Source organism: Plutella xylostella, chromosome 25 (assembly GCF_932276165.1).
Source record: "Plutella xylostella chromosome 25, ilPluXylo3.1, whole genome shotgun sequence".
NCBI classification, from domain to species: domain Eukaryota; kingdom Metazoa; phylum Arthropoda; class Insecta; order Lepidoptera; family Plutellidae; genus Plutella; species Plutella xylostella.
In genome coordinates, this window is record NC_064005.1 from 6,368,732 (window position 1) to 6,388,794 (window position 20,063).

A 20,063-nucleotide genomic window follows, 5' to 3' on the forward strand; every position below is an offset into this window, starting at 1 on the left:
GTAAACATTCATACAGGAAGAATGGAACGTCAAGTGAAGTAATGTTTATGCCAAGTACTCTGTGATTTACGTCATAAATGTCTAGGTTGGATCTCAGTATAATGATAAAAATTGACAAAACCAGAGCAGAAAAATTGAAATGATAAAAAAATGTGTCATGTCAACAACTAAACGTCAACACTTGAACAACATAAGACGAACAACGTGAATAATAATTTGATAATAATATTATTATGTTAGGTATATCAAGTTGTATGTTTACGTTTAAATAAATACGGGACGTGCAACGTACATAATAAATAAAATGATTTTATTAATATTATCGACTAGATCAGGCTACTACTTTCATCATGGAATAATGTTATACTTATCCATTTAAATTGCCATTCCGCAACAGGGATCTGCTATGCCATTTCGAAATGCTATATGTAAGGGTTCTACTATATGGGTATGCATTTGGCGAGTAATGTAATGAAATAAAATATACTGTTTAAAAGATCATTGTTTTATTTACATAACATAATTTGCCTGGAATCAACTTTAGGAATTTTATGTTCCTATTACCTACTCTATTCTATTCTCTGTTGGGGTGTAAGTACCTGCACCTGGCTCTCTAGATGTGCTAAATCTAGATAGGTATTAATAAAGATAGAAATATTAACTCACATTACTTTTATTTATGATATTCAATAGGATTAGTTTTTAATGAACCATGCGTAACTCATGCTCGCGAATCAAGTCCGGAAACGTCAGAAAACGCTCAGTCCATAGACAAGACATGTCATAGACAACTTTCTTCTATTCTGTGTTATTCCTCGAGATAAGAGTGCGGCCACAAAGCTGTTGTGAATAATTCCTTCTAACAGTATGCAGGTTTCCTTCACTGTAAGTGTGATGGTATACATTTTAATTAAATTCAAAGAACACATTGGTACATGTCAGCGCCGGGATTCGAACTGCAGAACGCAGTTGCTCTTCTCATATTTGACTTAGGTATTTATCATCCTATGGTTCAAAGAAAATATTGTCAGAATTTTGCGTGTTCTTGTTCTGCTGCTTCTGCAGGTTCCTGATGAAGAAGTGGGACGGGAGCCTGCCGGGGAGGTGGAACAGGAACCGGGTCTGGTTCTCCCCTTTGTCACATTTGTTCTATATCTTCAGCAGTTTCAGCGGTATTCAAAATATTAAATAATTAGGTTAGGTAATGGAAAATGAAATAACAACTACTATGACAAGATTGACAAGCAAGATTCAGTGTTACTAGATTTAAATATTCAAAAAATATCGATTATAGTGAATCGAATAAAGAGAAAAAGAAAATGGTTTACTATGGATAAAAGTCTTCAAGACTTAAATATAATCATATTTTATAAACCAAATGTACTAGTTTTGGCACAAATAGTACCAGAACATGTAATTTATTGATAAATAAAATATCTTTTGTATTTAAGAATGTATCGATATTTTTATTCGATTACTTTTTTGCTCGGATTTGCTGGTTATATTCCGAGGTCTGGCACCACTATTGTTACGTTCCGTTCTCTATATGTTTGTTTTTACGTTCCATTATCCTTAGATTTAAATATTCTTCATTTATCATTTTTTCTTTTCCCCCGACTTCTAAAAATATTGTAATTACTGAAAATACCTTATCTACACTGTATTAATAAATGGTGAAAACATGGTTCTGAAACGCTCCAAAAAAAAGGCGGTACGCCCACTGCCGTTCTCCTTTAATGGGTACCTTTACCAAGGTAGGTACTACTTATGTTTAATGATACTTTAGATATCCATTGAGATTGTTAGCAAAATAATTAAAATATACAACCTGCCTACCTGCCTACACAATAATAACACATCTTCATGTTGGTTGGTTGGTTTCTAGATCTGAAAGTCTAGATAGTACTTAGTTATGTTTCTAGTTCTTCTCGACAGAGGCTATACCCCTACTATAACCTCATGAATATAACTACAGAACATTGAAATTTTTAATTGAATCTGACTTGTCACTACTTTGGAAGATGGAAGTGCATAATTCGGAAGATGGAAGTACACAATTCAGGCAGTTTCAGTCATTAGGGCTCCAGTTAAAGAAAACATAATATATTATATCTCCCAACTTTTACCTCTTGCAAAGTTAGAGTTGTCGGCCTCTAAATCCGATGATTGCATCAGTCCTAAGTACATCATCAGCGTACATTGACCATCCATCCGAGATCCATAGGCCAAATGCAATGCATCAGTCATCATAACCAGCGCACAGATATTTCATTAGATTGAACCAGAAATATAAGTGTCAATCATCTTTACGACTCTACTGCTGTGAGTAACGATGTGAACTTTGAGTAAGTATATTAAATAGTTTATTACTGCTCATCATTCTCGTCAATTTAGGCACCACTTGATAAGATTTCATTGGATATTCTGTCAAAGTATTTAAACTTACTACTATAACCAATGATATTTTATAATATGTAAGTTTATTATAGGTAAAGATATATATATGTATTTTGTATTGTGTTGTTTTATTTATTTATATAGTATGTACAGTTTAAGTAGTATACCTTGCACCTCTACTCCCATTAATTATGTTAAAATTGTCTCTTCCATCCAAAGGTTGTCTGGTAGAGATTGCTTTAAGCAATAAGGCCGCCTTTTTCGTACTATTTTATGTATATAAGTTGTGAATTGTAATGTGTCTTTAATGGTGCAAAATAAAAAGTATTCTATTCTATTCTATTTTTTTGTTTAAGTATAGGTACATTATACAATACCTAGCTCCTATAATTTAGTTTGATTTAAAAGGGAAAATATAATATAAGTTCTTATAGATACAGTAGGTACCCATAATATAGTTTTACTTAACTGAAGTTTTTTTTGCAAATACGTTTTATTTTCGTAATTACTTTTGGGAGCTGTATTCCATACAAAAATGAAAGTATGACCAATGTTTTATGTTTTATTAGTTTGACAAGGTTCAACATTAGCTTCTTATGAAGATGAACCTAAATACTAGAAAGTTCAATCTATAAACATCTGTCCTATGTCGTCCTAGTCACTGGCCTCACGCAGAGCTCATCCAATCATCACATCACAAACTAACAACATTTCCCACTTATGAGAAAGTTTATAAATGACAAAGTGTTGAAATTACGGTTTCACTCCATTACTATAAACTCGTAATGGTTGGTTTAATCAGTGACTTGTAATATAGGGACGTCGCTTGGTTTATCAAGTTAGTTACCTACGCGCCAAGTTGGTTTAATGAGGGATTAAAATGCAATTCTACCTATACAATATACGTAGGTACTTACATTAGAATAAAATAAAAATAAAATTTTAAACCAAACTAGCTCGTTTTCGGTAACCTTCACTTTTCATTTAAATAGGGTAAGCTCCAATTTCTCCATAGTCGATTAGATCGTAACCAGGGAAAGGTTGATCAATTATACGTCATCTCCATATTAAATTCTTGACAGATATGTCAAAAGTTAAGCAATAATCCCTGGTTATGATCTAATCCATTATGGAGAAATTGTCACTTAGTACGTATATCCCGGGAGTTGCTGATTTTTTCAATTAAGATTTTTTTTTTTTTTTATCAGCTACTTAGTAGTTTTTAACCTGTTACAGATACAGCAACTTACAGATACAACTTATAGTGATATTTATATGTAAGTACTTACAGAATTAGATGACATAGTCCATGGAAGATTTTTATTGTACTATGCATAAGATAACATCTTAAGTTATGGTGCACTTACCTAATTGAAAATGGCCATAAAGCTCTCAACGAACAAGAATATAACAGTCAATGAACAAGCACAACAAGCAAGTTGTATGTTAAAAATGGTTAGTAGGTAATAAATTGCTTGATCGAGATCCTCAATGTCTTGACTGAGATGCCACATGAAAGCCACGACAAGATCACATTGTATGAGCGATTTGAAGGAAACATTACACTCACGAGCAATGAAAAGTTCTATCTGCCGTTGCCATGTGTCACTGGAACTTTTTAATTGCTCGAGAGGGTATTAAAAATCGGTCCATAAACGGCGGAGTAATCGGTGGACATACATAAAGAAACATATAAAAAAAAGATCCCGACGAATTGAGAACCTCCTCCTTTTTTTTGAAGTCGGTTAAAAAATGGAGTCCACAGACATCGAGCCTGAAGCCCAGATTTAGTAATGAGGTATTAGCGAGAGCTTTGAGAGCCAGGTGCAGGTACCAACACCCCCTCAGATAATAAAATAATAATATCATAATAGAATAGAAGTCTGCTATCTCATGTCGTCCGATAACGATCTACATTGATAGCGAACCAATAGCAACATTTCACTTGACCTTTGTATGATGTGATGAGTACGACTGTGAGCGAACAGTGCAGGCCAAGTTCAGTGTAGAGTGCAACGTTCCTTCAAGGACTTGCAACAGTTCAATGAGGAATATTTCCCTTGCATACTAAATGTGTGCATGGGAGGGACATATACCGGAGAATTATCATGTGAACTGAACTGAAATGTAAGTACTTAATAGTACTAATTTAATATGGTAGGGCTATCGTAAACAGCGCTTAAGGGCAACCATAACGTTACACTGTAACAATTTGAAACCCTTTCAGCTTTCTCCAAAAACACAAGCTACATGTTTGTAAATCGCTGATTTAAATAAGAGGATTTAATTTTTTGTTAACTGAAATAAAATTCACAAAGCACTCTCAGAGGGCATAAATTAGTAAAAAATTATGTAAGTACAAAAACTTACGTGATGTTTAAAGTGATGCCTAGATGAGGTCCATGTGATACAATTACTTAATACAATGACCGCTAGCAGCAGCGATCTGAAACAAAAAGAAAAAAAAAATTACACCTCATTTTAAACGTCACAACAGTGTTAAAACTACTTTAGAACACAAAAAATACGAGAAAAACATTTCATCGCTCTTAATTCAAATAAGTACGTTTTTTCTTTTATATAATTATAAGCATTACTTAATCATACTTAATCATCATCTAATAAATAAACGCTACATTTAGTTATCGTGGTACGATCACACATAGCACCACCTTAATTAAATTTTTCATGCTGAGAATTTGAACAACATTACACGATCGTAAACGTCTCGTTTATCAACGATAAAAATCGGTTTGACGCTTTTAAAACCAATTACAAGTTGTATAGGAACATAAATGTAGTTTGTAATCGAATATTAATAATTCTTTCGTTTCACATTGACACGGGAGGTGATAAATAGTTTGATAAAGGACTCGTAGTAACGGTACGCTCGAGCTTGGGACCAAGATAACATCTCTATTCTGTAACTGGTGCAAGTTTATAAGAGTTTCAGAGTAGATGTTGATGGCTACTAGAGGAAAACAAAATAAAATTTATAACCTCACAGCCCAAGCTGGAAGGTATTTTTTTCATAATCTCCATGCTAGGCAGCAGGCTTGCTGGAGATATCATCCATACAGGCATACACCCAAGGCCATAGTTAGCCTAAAAGATCTTGAGAATCAATCTGAACAACTTATAGGTACTACGATTCTATTAAAGTCACGAGACGAGCAATGCTTCCCTGGAGACTCATTTTAGTCTTTTTTAATACTATGTTAAGTTCACCGCTAAATTTTACCCTGTATAGATAACTTCGATCTTCCAACCTGGACCACAGCAGAAGACTTTCGTCAGCCGTCGCCGGGCTCCCACGGGCCTGGCTCATTTACAAAGGTCTACGGCAAAGAGTTTAATTACCAACGATGACTTTATACAAAGATCTCTTTGTCGATTGTCCTTTAAACCGTCGGCGGCTCTCCGACTCATTTGTATTGAGACGGACGCTAATTAACTAAACTTATACTCACATAATTATTTCTAGGATATCAGTTTTCTAAGATATTTTCCACTAACGCAAGTTTAAATTGGATCAAATAAAGTAATCGAGGTGTTGATTCTTGATTGTTATATCTTGTTCTTATTGTGATTTAAACTATTTACCTACTCATCTATTTGTGCCTAGCTTTCTTGTATAAATTTAAAAACGCTCCGTGCGGCTATACTACTCATCTACTTATTTTGTATCATCAAATTCAGTGTGTATGAAGTTGGCTAGTTAGTTGCAAATAAATCATCGTTGCTTAGAGACGTCTTTTCCTCAAAACCTGTACCTATACAAGTGAAACTCAACCTTATTTACGTAACACGAGGATTGTAGGTAAGTCGGATTGAGACTATCAGTGCAAAAGAAGGTAAGTTGTAGGTATAAGTAGTTACTGTATCTTTTTCAGATACTTACAGTTTTATTCACCTTTGTTCCTAGTAGTTCCTTCTCTCTTTAACCTCTACTTCAGCATTAGTAAACAGATTATATTCATTTGTTTATATTTCAAAGTCCGACTTTAACTGTTTTTTCTTGAAATTACTATTCGAGAGAGCGAAGATGTGCATAAAAAGTGTATTTTAAACAAGGCCACGCTCGCTATGCACTCGGGATGGCCTGCACAGCGCACCATTTAGAATTGCAGATTTTGCGTCCTGCCTGCGGTAAATGTAGCATTTTTTTTGTTTACTTATTTTGTTAGGCATTTAAGTACATAAAATGTGTAAAATTTATGGTGAGCTACTTAAATGATTGTATTTATACATATACCTAGGTAGTAGGCGGGACAAGTAAGGACATCAAGAACACTTTTATTTCACGCGTACACGGGACAAATAACGCACACATAGAATTTTTGTATCCTACCTTTTATATAACAATAAACAACACTGTAAACAAATATATACCCCAGCCAGGATTCAAACCCAGGACCTGCGGCACTCTGACCAACTATACTGGAGGGTCGTCGGCCTCAGATATTGGATTCCGAGCACAACCATCACACCTAATGATAGCCAGTCTCATTCCCCGTGCTGACATCAGGATAGGCCTCCGCAGCCGTGCTAATTGACAGTGGCAGTGGCATTCATTGAAGTCGGTCATTACCGGCGCCTCCGGTGTCAACTTGCATATCCGTGGACCAGGGGCACTTCAGAATAATAACTTGCTTGACGCTCAGAATGAATGTAGTGATGTGGATTGGCAAATGTATTATAGGACGCCCTCCGGCTAGATGGAGTGACGACTTGCGAAAGGTGGCTGGTAATGATTATGATTAGATGTGGAAAACTATAATAGATCGCATCCAGTGGTGTGTTTTATGAGAGGCACGTCCAGCAATGGCAATGGACAGCTATATGTTGCTGAAGATGTGGATGGAGGATAGACTCTTCCGATCCGAGTTAGGTAGGTTGCACAGATCACTGAATGAATAGTTGGTAGGTATAGTCTATAGATAGCGGATTGAGATGCCACAGGATTAAGTAGGCATTACAGCGGGGGGGAAAATACATATTGTGGTAAGTTATGTAAGGTCATCTGTCGGGTCTCACGAGATGGCAACATACCTACATACCCACCCGCTTTCAGATTGTTACCGACAAGTGCAGTAAATGTGCCTCTGCCTACCCCGTAGCGGATGATCGTGATCCTTTACTGCACGTTATGCTTTATGGTAATAAACCGAATGAGCTAACACGGCCCTCACCTTTCTCTGTTTATTTTCACACATAAAATATTTGCGTTAATAGCCGCGCGTGCGCCGCGTCTCGGCGGGCTGTGTGTTCAGTCTCTATATATGTTTGTTTATTGTGAGTACCTACACTTTCCTTCAACACCGGTGTCTGTCGACTGATGAATGACGACCCAATAGGTACTTAGGTATTGTACTTATCGAGAGTAGTTTGAATGAGTCAGTAATTTACAGCCATGCCAAACATATAGCTAGGCGGAATCCTGAAATTCATTCCTGATTCATTCATTCCTGTAGGTAGATTGTACATGTATGTGAATCCGCCGACAGTTAATTAAATTTCATGATCAAAATCTTTTGCCGACATCTGGAACCACCAAACCGCGGTCAAAATGTCTGATCACAAGAATACTAAATGGTGTGTAAAATGTTGTCATAACTGTATGACTGTGTGCCTAATAATAGCGTATCATAAACTTCATCGGACGACTCTCGGGTCCACGTTGTGAATGTTAATCATAGGGCGCATTGTACTTCACACATTTTGGCATAAAGACGCATAATCGTTCAATTGATCATTGAACTGTCTTGTTTAAATTGATGGGTTTGTAGAGTATGAGTTGAGCTCTGTTGCATTGAGTTACACAGCAAAATTAGGGAGGTACTTACCGGCAATCGGGGAAACGTCAACCGGCTTTAACTATGAGCCTTTATTTAAGTATATCTATTTACTATTTATATACATATTATTATACTTGCCTATATAGGTACCTTCGTATATAGTAGATTCGAAAACATAAGTTGAAAAATCGGGCCCGTTTTTTTAAGTTTGCAAACTTATCTATGCTAGATGCTACATAATGGCCCATTATTCAAATTTCTATTCAATTGGCAGACAAGTACCTACCTAATGCAAATAAAATAATTCGTAATGATGATTCGTCGCATACACCAGCTACACTGTAGGCTTCCTATGAATGAAGCGACGTGATGTCTGGTCTAGCCAGGTACTCGACGGTACGCTGGTGGCATCACAATGTATCTGTCGCAGCCGGATCGTATAATCCGCCGTATTACATTACGGCTGGCCGCATTACAAAACAGGGCCGCTTTGTAACATGGCGTATCAACGTTTAGCCGGATTGTCATTTCGATACGTTCTTCATTACGGCGGCCCACGTTTAGCCGCATCGTACCTACTACTACAAAATTGTAGGGTGACCATGTCCATGAAATTACTGCTGAAGGAATTTTGCGGTTTCGGTAGTTCGACAAACATTTTGTAATCATAATAGAGTAAATATGCTATCATATGGACTTCCGTTAAAGTATCAAAATACTGTGCATGGGCACTACTCGGATTGTAGGATCTTCGAAATTATTATTCTTCATCATCATCATCACTTCTGGACGTAGGCCTCTCCCAAAGCACATCACTGAATGCGATCTATAGCTTTCCACATCCAATCATTACCAACCACCTTTCGTAAGTCGTCATTTCATCTAGCCGGAGGGCGTCCCACACTACATTTGCCTATTCGCAGTCTCTTCAAGATCAAATAATCTTTGCCGGCCACAATTATATTTTTTGACCCAGTAATACTGTGTGGAAATCCGCCGACCAGCAGAATCCATGGTCACTTTAGCTGTTTGATGTACGTTATAACTTTTGTATGTTTTTCACTGTTCCGCATTGATCGGAATAGATATTATTTAATTTCACTTGAAAATTCTTCTTGAAGTCACTGTTTACTAACATATTTAACACGATTTCTTTGTTTTAATCATCATCAAATATATTTTACCAACGCCATTATTGTTGTTATGTCAAGCAGCGTCACGAGTGTTAAAAAAACGAAACTAAAATCTTTTGATGCGGCGGCTAATCTCTCGCCGTATTACCTACATAACGGCCAGCCATATTGAATGACGTATGATGTCGAATACAATCCGGCGCATTTTCATTCAGCCATATTCAATACGGCTAAACGTTGATCCGCCGCATTACAAAGAGGCCCTGTCTTGTAATGCGGTTAGCCATAATGTAATACGGCGGATTATACGATCCGGCTGCGACATATCCATAAAAACTCACTGTGGGTGTGGAGATGGCCACTAAGCTAGTCTTTTCCGTTTAAGTTCATTTCCTGCGAGTTTTAAGCTGCGTACAGACCGGCCCAACGAACGGCTAACGAACGCCCACAGATGGATATTTATCACACATAATATAGGGCAGATTGCAACGTAGGTCAACGATACCCGTTTGTTGGCGTTCGTTGGGCCGGTCTGTACGCAGCTTAAGAGCGAGAGTGCTAATTAATAATCCAATATGGCGCGCCGTCAATGTTTCAGTTTCATTCAACTGAATAATCGGTCTGTGTGGTCTTCATGATCCACATGTCAGCGGTCAATTAACTTTATTACTTTATTCATTTAACTATATCTGCAAAATTCATCCCGATGACATCACCATAAAACTTAACTGCTAATGTTAAAAAAAAACTTACTATTAGTAGCTGCAGGCTACGAAATAGTTAAGTGGGTATGTCATTATTTTATTGTATGTGTTTAAGCTCATTTATTTTATTAATTTGTCCTTTGAGTCTGTGCAGTTTTGAATACAAAATTTAAAGTTGTTCCAATCGTTGGAGTGCAGTTTAACTTATGTATTACCTAAGTAGGTTGTTGTTAATTACATGTTACTTATATTAAGTTCTGTTATAAGATACAATTAAAAAATCTACAAGACACACCGCGCAGTACTTACTAAAATCTAAAGAAATGGTAGAAATGATAAATATTCACATACTAGCAAGCGCCAGACTTGCTCCCGATCTCTAATTGGTTCACGAAATAAACAATAAACACATGTGAAGAGCCGCTTATTTACAATGTTTAGCGGAGCCGACTACATACAGGGTGTCCAGTAAGCAGCACGACAAACTGAGTGGGGTGATAGAGCCTAGGTCAAGGCCTACCTAAACATTATTATATACCAATACATATAAATAACCATAGTCACGAAAATCTTCAGGTACTCATTTTATGAGTAGTTGAAGTGGCTTCAGGGGTATACATATGGGGGCCTGTTACTCTAAGGCTGGCATAGGCTATCAACAGTATCAACCCACGCAGTTTGTCGTGCAACTTACTGGACATCCTGTATACTTGTAGAGTAATGCCGACTACCGGGAACCGTTCATGTGATGGCGTAAATCAAATGGTTAGTGCTATTCTTTCTTTGGAACGCCGATACATTCCCGTTTCATTTATAGTGTAACCTACGTACGTACGTTATACAATATACATATACAATGTGTTTTTTTTTGAACCCGACAAACTTTAAGGGTGTATTCTACGAGTGATTTCATCGAGAAAACACCCCCATATGTGGGGTCAAATCTCAATATTCTAGAAATAGCGGCCATTTTAAAGTTTTAGATACTTAGTTTTCATAAAAATTCATATCTCGAGATTCAAACGGCTTACGGAAATGAAATAAAATGCTTTTATCCGAAAAAAGTCATCTCTATCCAATAAAAGTATGCAAAACTGCTAAAAAGTTACATAAAATAAGTTACGAGCATCTAATCTAGTTTTTTTGACACAAAAAAACAGCAAAAATTTACATTTACTTGAATAACTTTGAAAATAGCCCCCCTTTGATAGTATTTTTATGTATTCTTTTAAAAGTATTTGAGTTAAGCTAAACAATGATACCAAAACGGTATCTGTACGTCGAGGCAGTCAAGAATTATTGAAAGTTCAAACACGCCTAACGGAGCTCATGTAAGTTGATTTCCTTTACAATCAGAACTCTTTCACTAAAAATTATGAAAGAAACACCAAAAAAAGTGGTTAGGTGTGTTTTAAACTTGCAATAATTCTTGACTGCCTCGGCGTAGAGATACGGTTTTGGTATCATTGTTTAGCTTAACTCAAATACTTTTAAATAAATACATAAAATTACCATCAAAGGGGGGCGATTTTCAAAGTTATTCAAGTAAATGTAAATTTTTGCTGTTTTTTTGTGTCAAAACTGTTAGATTAGGTGCTTTTAACTTATTTTATGTAACTTTTTAGCAGTTGTGGGTATTTTTATTGGATAGAGATGACTTTTTGCGGATAAAAGCATTTTATTTTAAATAAATAAATAAATTTTATGTCCGTAAGGCGTCTAAATCTCGAGATATGATTTTCTATGAAGAAGAAGAAAAATTTTAGTGTCTAAACTTTAAAATGGCCGCCATTTCTAGAAAATTGAGATTTGACCCCACATATGGGGGTTTTTTCTCGATGAAATTACTCGTAGAATCCCCCCTTAAAGTTTGTCGGGTTCGAAAAAAAACACATTGTATATGTAGTTATATGCTATGCTATCCTCCCTGTTAGGAAAAGTATAATTATTACTTCTATGGTTAGAAGAAGACGCTGCTGAAAAATCCAACGATATGGAATCAAAAACTGATTTTTACCAAATATGTGTCTGTCTGTTTACATTTACTACGACAATATTATACTTAAGTGAATAGAAGAAAAGTTTACCCGACAAAATAATCATGCAGTATATTTTCAGAGCATGAAATTTACACCTGTATACCTCTAAGTACGTAACTGATTTTTTTAATTATTATTCTGCTGGTATTTCGTGTCACCGTAACAAGATTAATTCTTTCACACTTATTTTTAAAGGTATGTAGAAGGGTATCTAATCAACTACTCTCTAAGAACCTTTAAAAAGGCGTTATTTTATTAAATAAGCTACGTGTATCGAACTCTACATAATATACAACACCCAAGGTTAACTGGAAGAGAATGCTATTAGCATGAAGTTCCTATGTACAAATTTATCATGCTGCAATAAAGAATTTAATAATAATAATACTTTGTTAAGAACGTTGTGTTTAATCGGCTGTAAATCCACCCACGCCCCATGCTATGTAAAATCATAACTCACTGATCCACTAAAAATGTCGTTCAATATAACCTTACGGTCTTATTCATAAAAAGTTACGGGAGACCTATAGGCCTGCTATAAGCAAATGTCAAAAAAACTTTATTCATAAACGATCAATAGCGCTAAAGAACTCTCCAACTGATTCGTAAAACCTTGATATGCTAAAGTTGGCTGGACCCATGGACCCTACTAGACACCTTCCGTAAACCTCCTCTTGTATAAAAACATGGCGGCCGGTCAACAGCTGTTCTGCTTTATTGACGATTTGACATTTGTTGTGAGTTAATATTTGCTGAAAATAAGTTGCCATGGTAACGTAAAAATTTAATTATTTTTTTTGTGGGTTTTGGCTTGGCCAACTGCACCTTTAAGCCAACGTAAACTTTTTTAAGTGCCGCGCCGTGGCTAACATAGATAATAGAGATTGATAAATGAATGAAAGTTTTCGCTATTTTTGTTTATGGTTTCGTCGGACCGGCAACTTAATAGGGTAAATGTCAAAATGTTTGGTCTGTGAAATCTATTAGCATCACTATAGTTATTGAAGGTCTACGGAACTATTATGAATAGAGATTTTTACGAAACCTCAAATAGGCTTAATGTGTTCCTTAACTATTGAGCTCAGTAAACCTACTTTAAGGTTTTTTTATGAATAAGACCGTAAACTCTGTTGCACCATGACTCGTTTGTAAACTGATAGCTTTACAGTACCACTAAGGGCCTGTTTCGCAATGTCCGTATAATGGCTATATACCTGTAGGATACAACACAATATGTAAATTTAAAGTAACGTTATCTTTCAGTATGAATGTAATCGTTATCTTTCAGTTTTTACCACAAAAAGCGTGTACTGTATTTATAAGATAAATAAGGTTTATTCTGTTCTGTCCTAGACAGGGTTTTTTTTTACTAAGGCAGCGTTCCCACTACGCCGGACCGGCAGATCTGCCGAAAACCGGACACCGGACAGAGTGTTCACATTACATCGGATCCCGGAAGAAATTCAGACAGTTTCTGCTTGAATATCCATGCTCCGAATGACGTGAGTGGAACACGGGCGGGGGGAGGGGAGCACGAGCGGGGCGAGCGGGGGACAGATACCGGCACAAACTCGTTCACATTACTCCGGGCCCGGTCGTTCTACCGGCAATTCGTAGTGACAAAACGTTCGGTAGAAATGCCGGGCTCGGCAAAAATGCCGGACCCGGGATAATGTGAATAGCTTCATATAAGGCAGCGTTCCCACTACGCCGGACCGGCAGATCTGCCGAAAACCGGACACCGGACAGAGTGTTCACATTACATCGGATCCCGGAAGAAATTCAGACAGTCCTCAGTTGAATTTGGACCTGCGCGCACAATCGAGGGGAGCACGAGCGGGGCGAGCGGGGGACAGATACCGGCACAAACTCGTTCACATTACTCCGGGCCCGGTCGTTCTACCGGCAATTCGTTGGCTGCGTTCCCACTACGCCGGACCGGCAGATCTGCCGAAAACCGGACACCGGACAGAGTGTTCACATTACATCGGATCCCGGAAGAAATTCAGACAGTCCTCAGTTGAATTTGGACCTGCGCGCACAATGTACGACGAAATTGTTGTGTTGTGGTGGTATCTTAATAGAAGGCAAAATAAAAGAAAACATTGGGTACACCCTATTTTACGGGAAAGATTTTCCATGCTTTTCATTTTACATCCAGGGGCGAGGGGAGCACGAACGGGGCGAGCGGGGGACAGATACCGGCACAAACTCGTTCACATTACTCCGGGCCCGGTCGTTCTACCGGCAATTCGTAGTGACAAAACGTTCGGTAGAAATGCCGGGCTCGGCAAAAATGCCGGACCCGGGATAATGTGAATAGCTTCATATAAATTGTACAGCCACTAGCTCTTCCGGCAGATTTACCGGCGCGGCAGATCTGCCGGTCCGGCGTAGTGGGAACGCTGCCTAAATTGTACAGCCACTAGCTCTTCCGGCAGATTTACCGGCGCGGCAGATCTGCCGGTCCGGCGTAGTGGGAACGCTGCCTAAGGCTACGGAATTTAAACAGAATTATACCTAGTTAAGTAAATAAGATATGTACCTACTTATGCTTTACTTTTGGACTAACTGCCCACATTTCCACTAATAATCACAAAATTAGTAAAATCAGCGACAAAAATCGTATTAGGTATGACAGTTACGCCTGGTACGTTGAAGTTCACCATCTTTTTTTTGGTGTATAAGAAATATGTTTACGTTCTAAATTTCATAAATTTCATAAGTATAGGTTCCCTATTTTTACCCCTTTTCCCACCCAAAGTGGTGGAATAAAATTTAGAAAAAGAAAAGGGACCACCCCTGAGGTTAACCCAATACATCAAAAAAAGAATTACCATATCGGTCCATAAATGGCGGAGTTATCGATGAACATACATAAAAAACATACATACAGACGAATTGAGAACCTCCTCCTTTTTTCGAAGTCGGTTAAAAAATAAGCCAGATTATGTATCTTTTTATGTATTTCATCAAGTAAATCAAGAGTAAATAGCAAATTTGTGTAGCTTTAGATAGATGAATCGATTGAAGATAGATGAATCGATTCTGGGTGAATTTCCCGCGGCCAAAAATTGCGTGGCATCAATGAAATCGGTACTAAAAAACCAAGTTATAATTTTCTAATATTTTTTTCCGGTTAAGTGAAATAGTTATCTATGTGTAGCACTAAATATTGTATTAATAGGATTAATGGATATTTTTAAATAAAATATTAAACCTCCAAATCTTTCATTGCCGTGTCTGTCCCCACGTAACCACGTTTTGTATTATTCTTCATTGATGAAAAAATATTGAGTATTGATAGTTATACTAAGTTTCATTTGATACATTAATGGTTAAAGTATTGTCACGGAATACATTTATTGAAATATATAAAGAATATAACGAACGGTAAGTGAAAATTCATGTGTCCCAGAACTTCTGTTCATCGCCGTGTCCTAAACATGATCAAGGATATTGTTTTACCTATGAACTTGGGTGCCCCTCTGAGTGCGCTAATCGTTTCTTACAAGTGTCGCCTAACTGCTAGACGTGGCAGGAGGTTCATCGGTGCCCGCGTTTTTGCGCAATAGTGAAAATCAGTAAAAATTTTGGGGACTGGACAATTTTTCTTTCATTGCCGTGGATAGATATAACTTCTATAAAATTAAGTTTGTCTTCTAGAATAAGCATTCATAAGAAAGCTTTTTGAAAATATTTACCTTATAAAGTGTTTATTTCTTCGAATAGTTAATACTTTTTTAGTTATTTATATTTAATGCCTTGGTTTTCATCGCCATGCTTTCATTTCCGTGGCTTCCGTGGCCAATATTTGCTATGGCAATGAAAAAAAAGCCACGGCAATGAAAAAAAATTCATTGCCATGTCTTGTTTATGAAAAGATGTGTAAAATATTTGATTCCACTTATAAAAAGAACTTTAAAACTATTAGAGTTCGTAACTGTAAAAATGACTATTGTCCATGGCTTTCTGTTGAGATAAAGAACTGTATAGCACATAAGGATAAATTATATCGGCTTTGGAAGGCCTGCCCTAACAATATGGCTAAAAGGCTAGAATACACTAGATATCGAAATAAAACTTTCAAGTTAATAAATAAGGCACAAAACTTGTACAAAAAGAACTTACTAAAAAAGCATGTAGGCAATAGTAAAAAAATATGGGAACACATAAATCATTGGCTGGGGCGCAGTAAAAAGTCCCCGGACGAAGTAATAATACAGCACATGGGTAGTCAGTTTGATATACAAACTATATGTTCAAACTTTGCCCAAACTTTTGCAAATGAAGTCTTACTACTTAAATCTCAACATACTTGTAACTCAGAGTTGCTAAAGAGGGATGATTATACTAAAGTAATTAATGCCTCCATACGATTTATCAAGGTCACTCCATCACAAATCGAAAAAATTATCGACCAACTTGAAAACAACATGTCACCTGGCTTTGATCAGATAAGAATATGTGATCTAAAAGAAATTAAATTAGAAATTAGCCCAGTCATAGCCAAGATGATTAATCTCTTTGTTGAACAGTCTAAATATCATGAGAATCTTAAACTTTCAATAATTTGCCCAATATACAAAAATGGAAGCTATAGTGAAACCACTAATTACCGTCCCATCGCAATTCTTTCATGTATTAATAAAATTGTAGAAAAAGCAATTACAGGTCAAATTATGCATTTCCTAACAAAGCATGACGTCATCTCAACATCACAGTGTGGGTTTCAAAAAGGGAAAAGTACTTCAACTCTGTTATCACGATTTGCTAATGACGTAAATAATCATTTAAATATTAAAAACAAGGTGGGGGTCATTTTCATAGACTTCAGGAAGGCCTTTGATACACTTGATCATGAGGTCCTCCTGAAGTCTATGGAGAACTGTGGTATTAGAGGAGGATTAAACGACTGGTTTAGGCAATATCTGAGTTACAGAAAATTAACAGTAAAAGTAAATGCCCACACTGGGAAGTGCGAAAATGTCAAGTACGGGGTAGCAACCGGGTCAGTGACCGGGCCGACCTGTTATATAATGCATGTAAATAGTATGCCTAAAGTTGTAAAACATTGTAACATTTATATGTTCGCTGATGATACTTGTCTCATGTATGGCCATAAAGATTTAAATATAATACAACAATGTTTACAGCAGGATTTCGATAATATTACACGATGGGCTCACGATAACGGTATTATTCTGAATGTTAAAAAGACAAATATTATGTGCATCTCGTCAAGTTTTAAGAATCAATGTAATGGACTAGTTGTTAAAGGTCATAGCTATAATTGTCTTCATAATAATGTATATTGTACTTGTAAGCTTATTGAACAGGTTAACGAATGTAAGTACCTGGGTATAATTGTGGATTGTAAATTTAGCTGGAAAAAACATATAAGCTTGCTTGTAGGTAAATTAAGGATATTATTAAGAAAGTTTCATCAATTAAAATACTGTGTATCTAGATCTGTCCTGTATTGCCTCTATTTTGCACTAGTAGACTCACTAATATCATATGGTATCATAACTTACGGGGGTTCTTTTAAAACTTATATTAATAAAATAAAACAACTTCAAATACGATTCTTAAAAATTTTAGTTGATAAAAAAATTAAACAACAGTATAAGGAAAATTACGAGGGACTATTTAAAAAATGTAACGTAATTCCGGTTGATAAGAAATACCTATTGGAGATAGCCAAGGAAGAATATTGGGATAATAGATACTTTAGATACAAGATCTTATTAAATAGTAAAGTTAAAACCAGACGGATGAGTAAGGGTAAACTATTTGTACCGAAAGTTAATAATAATTATGGTAAAAGAACAAAAGAATATTTAGTTCCTAAGATATTCAATAGTATGTCTGATTCAACGAAGAGTGTACTACGACATAAAGTCTGTTCTAGAAACAGGGCACTTAAAAAACATTTCCTTGAACACTTGTAATCTACGCCTTAATGATCATACTGTTATTTAGTAGTTGCTTACCGATAGCTTTTGTAATAAATGTAATAAGACTCAATTATTGTTACCTTCAACTTGTGTTTTTTATTGGGATTGCATAAACTATAGTACATAACTTGCTGCATGTTTCATATAATTTAATTGTATTTATACCTACTTTAAGTGTTTATAAAAATAGCTAGCTAATTAGAGTGTACTACCCCGAGAAACAATTGTATTGTTTGGGGTGTTATGCATAAATGTATATGTCTTGTTTGAAAATGAATAAACGATTTAATTTCTTTTTTTTTTTTTGTTAAATAATTTGTATTCATTGCCGTGGTTAGGTTATTCATTTCCGTGGCCAGGTTTATCATTTCCGTGACTTATGTTTTCATCGCCGTGGTATGTATGATTAGGCAAAGTAACATAATATATCTTTACCATCTTTTACCTGTAATACAAGTAATACCGATCACTGACATTACCTACAGGACTAGTTAAATTACCTCTTTTTGCAGTGCGTTAAAACGGGTGCGTATCGCGATGTATAAAAACGAAATATATAATATTACATTAATAATAACAATCACAACATAATTATAATGAACGTTATGTATAAATAAGATCGGTGGTAGCTCAGTCGGGTAAGCGCCCGCTTCCCACGCCAATGATGCGGGTGCAAATTCCGGCACTGACATGTACCAATGTGTTCCTTTGAATTTAAATACAATGTATACCATCACTCTTGCGGTGAAGGAAAACATCGTGAAGAATCCTGCATATCTACCTATAGATTTAGCACATCTATATAATATGTAATTGACTCGGAAATCCGGCTTAAGAAGTGGAGCTGGATTGGCCATACGCTGCGGAGATCCGAAGACCATCCACCCAAAATCGCCCTGACAAAGTGGGCTGCATCTGGCAAGCGAAAGAGGGGACGGCCAAAAACCACGTGGCGTCGCACTGTCGTGCAGGAGGCAGCCGCCCTCGGCATGAGCTGGCACGAAGTCGAAGGCATGGCACAGGACCGGTCAGAGTGGAAATCTACACTTCGAGCCCTATGTCCCTGATTAGGGATCCCAGGACCTGATGATGATATAATATGTAAACCCACCAACCCGCTGTGGACCAGCGTGGTGGGAAATAGTCCAAGCTTAGAAAGGCAGCTTAGGCCTTGGGGATATGCACATTGCACAAAGGTCCCATTCGAGAGAGCCAGGTGCAGGTACTTACACCTCCCACAGATAGTAGAATAGGATATAATAGAACAAACATCTCTGCAGGAACTCAGCTGGATGCTAAGTGGCCTTAATGCTGCTTGCACCGTGTAGGCCTCCGTATGAACTTGGGCAAGACAAAAGTCATGTAGAATGTTCACATAAAACCGGAGCCGGTGATCGTTCGTGAGACAACTATCGAAGTTGTGCAATAATATGACTACCTGAGGCAGACTATTCGGCTAGGCAGAAGCAACTTCGACAAGAAGGCTGAAAGGCGCATCCAACAGTCTTCAACCATTGCGCCCTGCCAGTTATGACATATGGTGCATATACGTGGACACTGATGGTGGGACTGGTCCACCGATTTAAAGTCACTCAGCGTGCTATGGAGAGAGCTATGCTTGGGGTTTCTCTAATGGATGGTATCAGAAAAGAGGTTATACGTCAGAGGACTAAGGTTACCAACATAGCTGTCAAAATATGCAAGCTTAGGCAGGTAGCCGGTAGTGGCTGGATTCGGAAGACCGAGCACCGAGTGTTGTGGCGCTCCTTGGGAGAGGCCTATGTTCAGCATTGGATGATTATAGGCTGATGATGATAACATGTACATTTCATATTATTATACCAATTAAAATATACTATGATTTAGCATAAAGTTCATAAAATATTCTATCATATCACATAATCTGTTAAATTACACAACACCATCAAAACCTCTAGCACCACAACCTAAAGATAGGTGCGATGACGAGAAAAGCGAGGAGGAGCGGTTAAGTGCACATGTTCATCAAAAGCGAAGCGGGGCTACATGGGGA

At 37.0% G+C, this 20,063-nt stretch overlaps 1 protein-coding gene across 5 annotated transcripts in view; it reads right to left on the reverse strand.

Moving 5' to 3' along the window:
• Nucleotides 1-20,063, reverse strand: part of LOC105390686 (papilin) — a 110,311-nt gene that overhangs the window by 22,572 nt on the left and 67,676 nt on the right. For all 5 annotated transcript variants that reach the window (XM_048630335.1, XM_048630333.1, XM_048630334.1 and 2 more), the window contains exon 2: nt 4,768-4,843. In XM_048630335.1, the coding sequence (XP_048486292.1) occupies nt 4,768-4,843 (76 nt within the window). The remainder of the gene's footprint in view (nt 1-4,767; nt 4,844-20,063) is intronic.